At 42.3% G+C, this 9,579-nt stretch overlaps 1 protein-coding gene across 1 annotated transcript; it reads left to right on the top strand.

Moving 5' to 3' along the window:
* The first annotated feature begins 7,159 nt into the window (after positions 1–7,159).
* LOC147447647 (MFS-type transporter clz9-like) lies at positions 7,160–8,071 on the top strand. The gene has a single exon (XM_086523654.1). The coding sequence runs from the start codon at positions 7,160–7,162 to the stop codon at positions 8,069–8,071; it is 912 nt and encodes a 303-aa protein (XP_086379780.1).
* Positions 8,072–9,579: the final 1,508 nt, after the last annotated feature.

The following is a 9,579-nucleotide window of genomic DNA, read 5'->3' as shown; positions in this document are numbered from 1 at the left end:
GATGGGAAAAAAGTACTTATAGCAAAAAGTACTTATAGCACAATTAAATTATGGGATGGGCAACCTATCAAAACGACTATTAAAGATCCCTATTTATTCCAAAAATCCTTATATTTGGGTAAACAAGGAAAATAAATGTTATTCAATTAATCCTCTAATGGATTAAGTCTTTTTATAAGGCTGCCGAAATGGCTCCCAAGACAACCAGGGGGAATCCTTTGACTGAAGAAGAAGATATTAGTAACAAACGCAACAAAGCAACTAATGACCATGAAGCAGGGCCTAGCCATAGGCCAACAGAGGAGAGTCTACGAGCACCTGCCCCATAGCAGATGGACGAGCAGTCCCAGGTGGATTTCTATTATGCCATTAATAACTTTTAGAGTTCATTTTAAGTTAAGCATTGCATACGTAAGGTTAGGAAGGAAAAAAACTGGCTGTAAATGGAAGGTAACTTCCACGAAACCCACGATCAATGATTGTAATTAGGAAAGGAATGATTGGGTTATGACTGGTTGAAATAGGAAAGAAATGTTTGACCATTCTTAAGACAGCTTGTCTCAAGACACCTCTGATTCCTGGGAAATATTTTACTCCAGGTAATGAGTAATGATGGAGATACCATCATGGAGGAGTCGGTTACCTCGGCACGTGTGGAGTCTTTATTCCGTGCTTGTTTATGTTTATGACTAGTACTTTTAAGTTTATCCTAGAGGAACCGCCCGGTTGTATGGGCAACTGGTTTTGGTGTATGGGCGCCCGGACTTTGGGTGAAGACTTTTTTTCCACCCCGGTTATATAAATAAGGAATGGGTGCCGTTTTTCACCCTTGTATAGGTGGTCTTGAGACAAGTTAGTACTGGTCAGTGATACTTTAAATTGACAGTACCTTGTCTTAAGTTTAAAGATGTCTGTTTTCTGAAAGAATGTCTTTAATACCGTTTTCAGAGGTTGTCTTAAGGAAATGCAGTTTGAAAAGTTAAAAAGGAATCATTGTTTTAATTGTGGAAAGAATGTGGTAGTAATTAAACAACAATAGAATCTTGTGTGAGTACGGGGTGGTAAGTGGGGATTGACTAAGGTTGTCAATCATGGACGGGTGGACCTGATTAGTCAGTTAACTATCCATTCTCGCACACTAAAACGTTTAGAAATTTCTTCACTTGGAACTAGGAATCCACCAGCGGCTGTGCCCTCACATATTTTAGAGAGAAAAAAGCGTTGGCTAAGGAAACCTTAATCTAAAGGATGAAGATTTAGGGCCGGATTTTTTTTTAGGGTCCCGTTTCCACTGCGAGACAGGACTAGGTCTCTTCTAGGGCTATAAACCTAAACCACTGCCAATGGTAAGGGTGAATTCCCTGGAATTTTTCTTGTTTTAAGACTTTGACTTTAGTAGGCCTAGAGACCTGTTAATGGTACCATCCCGCTTTGGTGTCGGCGGGTTTGGAGACCTTACAGGTGTACATGTTTAAATGTTTTTGGAGTTATGCAATCCCCATCAAGGAATCTGGACTGGTCAGAGAGCTTTCAAAGCTGGTTTTGGGGATGGTAAGTGTAGAAGATGTAATTCTCCAGAAGACCTCCAACACATCTTTGTGGAGTAGTATCCAACCAATTCATCCAAGCTTCTATCTCTGGTTTTGTGTTGTAAGGGGCATTACAGTTTTCAGCTTAAGAGCTTTTGGTTGGGGATTGCATCAAAATGGATATTCCTCTCTGGAACCTATGGAGAATGGCCTAGCTTTGGGCTTGTTGGACGCACAGGACAAAAGAAATGTTTGAGCAGAAATTTGAGGATAACTCCATCCCTTTTTTCATTCAGCTAAAGAAACTTGCTACATTGTGTATTAACTAGATGTAAGATGTGGGCAATGGCCCCCTGTATGTAAGAAATCATAAATGGAAGCTATGGAAGGGTCCTATGCTTAGATTCTACTCTCGAGAGAACTTGTTTATGGCTTATGTCTGTTTAGATCTTTAGTTTTTTTTTTTAACTCTGAAGGGATGCCTCTCTCCCCACCTGTGAGGCTAAGTCGTATTTTTTTCTTTCCTCTTTAATACATTTCATGTTCTGTTTTTTAAAAAAAAACGTGGCCTTTAACTCTTTTAAAACTTCCTACATGTACAGAGTAGACTTCTCACTCCTATTGAAATTTCAAAAAAATCTCATATGTCTACTAGCTATCTTGCAAAGTTAACCAGTAGACTTCAACATCTACAAGATTTTAAGGTTTTCAAAAACCCTTTTGCTTGTAAGGGAAACACCCTACTTCTTTTTGCAGAGCTCATATCAAACAACTGGCTTGCATTCCAAAATTTGATTTTGATGTGAAAGCTAAGCTCAACCATAAATGGAAGGTCTCCTAGAGTAGTAAGGCATGGATCTTCAGATTCAAAGAAATTTGGAGCTTCCCTATGCCAATTAAGAATTCTTTCCTCAGCTGGTGGTCCTCCATCAAGGTGTATGGCAAGAGAGCAATGAAAGCTGGCATTGACAATGGAGCTTTGCCCCAGATGTGGCCAGCAAGAAGATGCCATCTACCTATTCCTGTTGTGCCTAAAGCTGAAGCCACTATTGCAATTTCTAACCAGGGCTTGTGCTATCTTCCACCCACAACCCTTCTCATATTTGGAATTGTTGCTTGGAGAATGCACTCATCTAAATATCCCCTCTATGGAGAAATGCATTCATTTGGTATGCTCATTGCTTGGATTCAAAGATTGGAAGCTCTGTACACTGGAACCGAGTCTAAGGCTTCATTTTCATTCCTATCTGAAATAAAATTTCTAGATAATTCTCTACTCACTCTATCAAAGATGTATCTAATTCTCCCTTGTACTTTAGTCAGAGATCCCTCCCGTATAACTGTTGGAGAGACAAACTTCTTTCCTTTTACTCTTGAGAAAGGGTCTTAATGGCCGAAGCTTGTTTCCAACTCTAGCTCTTCTGCTGGGACAGCCTCTTTCCTTGCCTTTGAGGCCTTGTTTTCTAAAAAACACTATTTTTAAACTTTATTCCCCTCAAAGAATCCTCATGATCTCTCCATCTATATAATATTGTTTTCCCCTTGCCCCCTTGTTGTTTTCTTTTTCCCTTATCCTTCACGGTTCACCTCTTCCTCGACTGCCTAACCCCTCTTGGTGGGGCTAGGTCTCATGAGACTGTTTTCCTACGTCCAGCCCGGTAACCCTCAACTGGTTGTTCTCTCTATACATGTCACAATCAACCTTAAAAAGCAAGCTTCTTTGTCTTGTTGTGCGCTTTTCAGAGCAGGCGTTGGGCAGGAAACCCCTTTCTATGGTGTTATCGAAATTGGATTAGAGGATAGGTTACGCAATTGTAGGCACAAGGCTCTTGTTTGCGTTCAACGTGATAAAAAAACGAGCTTATAGAACATGAAAACGTCTCTTCCTCCCAACCCTCATGTCGCTCGATGGAACGGGGCTCTTATGAGCAAGGAAACTGCTCTAAACTAGTCACGCCAATGTCATATCCTGATATTAAATGTCCATGATGATTTCCAATCCACCCACACAGCCGATTTTCCTCAACAGGTTGGCATTTTAGCTTAAAGCCGTGAGCATATGCGACCTAGCCCTTGGACTTTGTCTTCCTTTTTCTTTTCAACAAAGCAGTGAGAATTATATTAACGGTAGAGAGAAGACAAAGTTAGAGCGTGGTCGCGTAGGCCTGCTCATCAGATCTGCAGCCAGGACATCCGGTTGATGCGACATGCCATCATTGGCTGCAAATCGCTGCTCAACTGCCTCAAGCGAGGGTTGAAAAAAGTAACTGTTGAACCAGCAGGGCGGCTGCTCTGTAAAATAGAGAATCTTGGTGTTTACGAGGCAATCCTGGTGTTCACGAGAGAATCTGGACAGCTTTCGATAGAATTAAATTGATGTGATTTAACACTCTCTCTCTAGTTTTACCTGTTGGTAACCGACTGATGAGCAAGCTCCTACGCACATGCGACCAAGCTCTTACAACCGTGCTTTTAAGTTTCAGCCTTTTTAATTTAATACAGTTTCTTTGGGAAAAGAAAAAGACTGTGTACTAGTACTGTCAATCAGTCTGACAAATTGGCCATACGGCCAGACTCGAATGCATGTGCATCGGTGGGCATCCTTGCCACTTGGGTCACTGGCAGCCCAGTACAAGTAGATCTTTACGACTCGTCACTCACGACTCACGAGATCTTTGTAAGCACTGCCAACTTGCCAGAACTTTGTCTTATATCTCATTATTGTAGGTGCACTTTTGAAAACATAATGGAAAGATAGAGAAAACCATTTTTTAAATTTGAACCATTGTAGCGCAGTGGGTAGTGCACTCTGCACTGTACGCACTTCTAGCCTGTCAGTTCGGTGTCATCCTTCAATACTATTGGTGAGTCGTGACTGATAATTGGACGCAGGCATCAGGCAGCTGACGGCTCGTGAGTCGTGAAAGCAACTTGCAAGGATCGAGACTCATGGGGCACATCAGTGACATCACATGTGACATGCATCTCGAAGGGGGGTCCGGCAGTTCGGGCCTCTTGGGGGCGAAAGAGGAAAGTTTAGACGAGCTGTCACAGACCTAGCAGGAGAGGACACACGTCAGAGACTGAAAAAGGTCTTGATAGGATAGCGGTCGCATCAGCCTGAGGCTTGCTGCTTGAGAAGTTGAGGCTATGACTCTACGAGCCTATGAGGCTTCAGCCTTGAAGCAGCCACTCTCCTCCTGGGCAAGTGCAATGTACGAACTTGCCAATACCAGATCTTTGTACGCACTGCCAGCCGGCCCTCCCGCCAGTGGGCCAGTACGTTGTCTTCTCTCATTGCTCATTACAGTATGTGACATGGGCGCGGGGCTCGTGAGTCGTGAAAGCAAGGGTCATGAGTCGTGACCCATGAAGCACGTGCATATCGATTCTCAAGGGATCTTCTCACGCAGAGACAAAATGTGCACATTTGTGGCCACCGGAGCCTTGAGGCCACACGCTCTGGAAAAGGGAGAGTTGAGAGACATTGATTTGACCTCATGATGGAGATTGAACATGTACACTTTTCTCCACCATTGGAAACATAAAAATAAAAAAGAGGTGGGTTTTAAAGAGGAAACCACCTTTTTCAACTTTCATATCCCTAACCAGTTTACAGCAGCCGAAAATGGTCCACTTGTGGCCATCAACGTTCAAGCCTCCAGGTCCCATGCTCCTACACATAAGGCTTCAAAGTAGGTGATTGGATGCGGCTTAAGTATTCATTTCACGTTTGCACTTTTTCCATGGTGGTTTGTGTACCAATGAGTAGATTTTAGTAGAAGTTTTGATTTGTTTTAGATGGTTTTCACATCTTTTGAGAGGATCTTGTCTAATCAAAAAGCGATGTAGTGATTTTAAGGGAAGAATTAAGAAAGGGTGGAGAAATGGAAGACCTCCAGGACTCACGAAAATGTCTGGCTAGGGTAGAGGGGCCAGTAAGGGTACGGCCCCCAGAAGAGAGACAAAAATCAGTGAAGAACAAGGGTGGAAAATAGTCGCAAATCAATCCTTTAATAGAAACTTTTTACAACGTGTCCTTGAAAAGACAAAACGATCCGCACTCAATCACGACAGGTCATGCTCCATCCGGCCACTTCAATACACGCCCCCCTCTACAGGATGTATATCGTCATACTACTGGTGTTTAGTCACACTATTGCTGAGGATGGCGTTTTGCTCTTTCCATCGTTACTCTGAATCCGAAACCACACCTGCACATAATTACAACAGAACATCCTCAGTAATCATGAACAGACCGTATAAAATATACTAACCAATGCGGATTCAACAAAATCAACTCAGCATTTAATACTCCAACTATCAAATGATGATAATAACAATGCGCAACTCCTTATTTGTTACAACCGGTATAGAGATACAGCCTCTCACCCTGCTTACCATATCCCAACTAATATATTCTCTCACCCTACAAGCATAACCAACTAATGTATTCTCTCACCGTGCTTGGCATATCCCAGCTGATACCTCTCACTCCAAGCTCTTTCAACTATGCAACCTCACTTACCACATGGTTCGAATCAAAAAATTCCCGCTTTGACAGGCAAAGATGACATCCGCTGCTCCTTGTGAATGTAAAGCTTGTCTAATAGAGAGGCATCCTCAATTAGACGGCTACTTATGCACCTCACTTCTGTTGCACAAAACAGGTGGACGAGTTTGCTGTTGTGGAAAAGTACATGTCTTATCAGTCTTCCTTTGCAAGATACCAAGAAAGAAAGCTCCATTTATCAGCCCTAAGAGGGACAAACCTATCCAAATAGATAACAAATGAGCAGCCAGCCCTGAGACAGAGAAAGTTCCGCTTATCATCCCTACGAGTGACAAATCTATCCGAATAGATAACAAACAAGCAGCCAAAACTGAGGGGGTCGCACAACGAATACCCAAGAAGAAGTTTTCTGTGAAGGACTACTCTTATTTACTTGAAGATAAGGAGTCACATTGATCTGAGATAAAACATCAGGTAAGGACTACTCTTATTTACTTGAAGATAAGGAGTCGCATTGATCTGAGATAAAACATCAGGTAACAACTTCTCATTGTATTTTCCATATATTCCAACTTATGGCATATGCACTTCATTACTTTCAACAGCTGTTGCAGGTAACAATCTTTCAACAGCTATAGGTTGTTAACAACCTTTCAACAGCTGCAAGTAACTTTTTGAATGTTTAGAAACATGCAGTTCATTAATTTCCACAACTTAGCATGCATCATGCCTTGAAAGCAACATTCCAATATATGCTTTGTCTGCAGGTACAACATGGCACGGCCAACAAAAGTTGTGAAGGGAAAAAACAATGTGAAAACCAAAAGCAAGACATCCACTCCTAAAATCGCTTCCAACCCATCCTTTAAAGTATCCTCACGAGTAGAAGCTAGGAGAACAAAGAAGAGGTCCAGAAAGGTTGCAAATCAAAAACCCCCACTTGCCCTGCAAGCCAAACCAAAATTCCCAAAACCAAAAGCTCTGGAGACACAGATTCAGCAGCCTATTCTCGAGAATCCAACCACCACAACTAAAAGAAACGCAATCAAAAGACATGGACTGAAGAGGATATGGCTAAAGCCCTCAAGGCACGAGAGGACAGTCTATCATTGGAGAAATGACGATGCAATTTGGCATGAGCAAAACAGCAATCGCAAATTGGGAAGAGGGAAGGACTCTTAAAAAGAAAAAGGGGCCAACGACAATACTAACTACAGAAGAGGAGGAGGCTTTATTACAATGGATCTTTTTGAAATGTGATTCTGGGCATGGCGTATCGATACTAGATGTGAAGCTAAAAGTTGTTGAAATCTGCCAGATCAGACACACACTCTTTTCAAATGGCATTCCCAGCAAAAGTTGGTTGGACGCATTTCGTAAAAGACACCCAAAATTGGTATTCAGAGTTTCAGAGAGTTTGGATCAATCTAGGGCAACCCGATTCAGGCCGGAGATAGTGAGATCCTTGCATGATAACCTCAACAAGTTATATCAAGCACACAAATATCCCCCCTCCAACATTTGGAATGCTGATGAGACGGGCTTTCAAGGTTCAAGAGACAAAGGTATGAAGGTGTTGGCAAGAAAAGGAGCGAAGGCAATTTATGGCATCACATGCGACTCTCGTGAGTGGATGAAGGTTTTGTGTTGCGTTAATGCTGCGGGACATACAATTCCTTCATTCTACATATTTAAAGGCAGCAGAATCACTAGCAACTACATTCAAAACTGTGAAGAAGGTGCAGCCATGGCTGTGCATAGAAAGGCATGGATGACAGGCGAACTCTTTCAAGCTTGGCTGGACCACTTTGACAAAGCAATAACTACACACTATGGAAAGGAGAGTCGGCATCTTCTCATTCTAGACGGTCATGGCAGCCACGTCTCTCTTGATGTGGTGGCAAAGGCAGATGCATCAGGTATTGATATCATTACCCTGCCAGCTCACACATCACACAAACTTCAACCACTAGATGTATCAGTGTTTAAACCTTTGAAAGCTCAATTTAGAAAAGAAAGAGACATCTAGCACTTAAGGACTTCTTCAAGGCAAGCTAGCAAGATCGAGCTAGCTACTATTGTTGCCAAAGCCATACACTCATCTTTCACAAAAAACAATATCAAAGCTGGATTTAAGGCCACGGGGATTTGGCCTCTTGATCCTTGTGCTGTGAAATTTGAAAATATGCCGTGTAATCACATGAACATAGTGGAAGAGGAAGAAACCACTGCTACAGAGGACATTGATTCTCAGGTCCCAGCCACGCCATTTGCAGTAAATGAAGAAGATGAAGCTATTTTGGCATTGAGATCTATGGCAACTCAAGCAGATCAAGACTTCTTCACAACATGTGGAGGAGTAGAAATGCACGGAATCAACTCCCAAAGCATCTCGAAGGGAGTGGGAAGCCCAACAACTTATTTTTGAAAATAGGTTACGATCAGTACTTCATGAGCAAGGATCTATAGCAGGTTTGTACTACAGGCCCTTGCATGTCGACACACCTTACCATGCCCTTGCTCGAAGACGACGATTGGAAAAAATGAGAATCCAAAAACGTAGCCAGAAATGAGACAGAGAAGTCCTTCCCTGTTAACAGGACTTTGATTTCAAAGTTATTTTGCCTACCAACTTCGTATCCTCCCCTCCTTAGCGCAGTGTACCTGCATTGTTTTCACACACATCTTTTTGCAGGAATATCTTTTGAATCTTTTTGCCGAACAGTTGTAAATTTTTAGACTATCTTAATATCTTGTTTCCCTTTTTGATCCCTTGAATCCAAAGGCACAAGAGTTTCATTGTTATAAGTTTCATGTGTATCAACTACAAGAACAATGTTTCAAGTTCATTTCTTCTCCATTGTTTCCTAAGAGTGTACATATAATGTTCAAATCTTACTTTTAGAAGATTTCATATTATCTGATGCAGTAAACAGCAAACAGTTTCACATTATAAATCAACACTAAGCGCTGTCATAATTACTGAGTGAGGATGAAAGACCCTCACCCTATTGAGGAGCATTCCTATTCATGCCCTTCAGTCACATCCATCGCCAACGCCATACGTCCACCACCATCCCTTAGTAACCTGCAAGAATCGAAATACATATATGAATACACATTAGATTTCAATCTACGAAAACAGGTAGAAGACTAGCCTGTTGTTGTTGGTTGTAATCATGGGCGTTGCTCTTTTGGGACGTAGCCGTATAAGAGCTTGTGGATGTACTGCAGAAGAAGGCCACGCTTAGCTGCCCCCAACGCTGCTGCCTCGAATAACCCCCTCGCATGCTGCATTCCATTGCATTGTTGCATTCGGTGACATGTTGCTTACATACTAATAAAAGCAAGTATAAACTGCGTGCACCAGAAGGTGTGAGCCACAGCGAGGAGATGGAAGAGGATGCGTGAGCCAGAGCGTGCCCCAGAAAGCGTACAAGCTGGTGAGAAAATGCAGGAGGAGCCGAGGAGCGAGGTGTTGGCTACTGAATGGGTTATTGCAGATTGGGGATAGACTCGCTTAACATTAGTTTTTAT

Source organism: Adiantum capillus-veneris, chromosome 11 (genome assembly GCF_014529385.1).
Source record: "Adiantum capillus-veneris isolate H3 chromosome 11, ASM1452938v2, whole genome shotgun sequence".
Classification (NCBI taxonomy): domain Eukaryota; kingdom Viridiplantae; phylum Streptophyta; class Polypodiopsida; order Polypodiales; family Pteridaceae; genus Adiantum; species Adiantum capillus-veneris.
The sequence above is the reverse complement of the archived record's forward strand: the minus strand, read 5'-3'. Positions and strand labels throughout refer to the sequence as shown.

What these genes read in the sequence shown, in the direction of transcription:
- LOC147447647 (XM_086523654.1), top strand. Translation starts at nt 7,160, where the DNA reads ATGACGATGCAATTTGGCATGAGCAAAACAGCAATCGCAAATTGGGAA.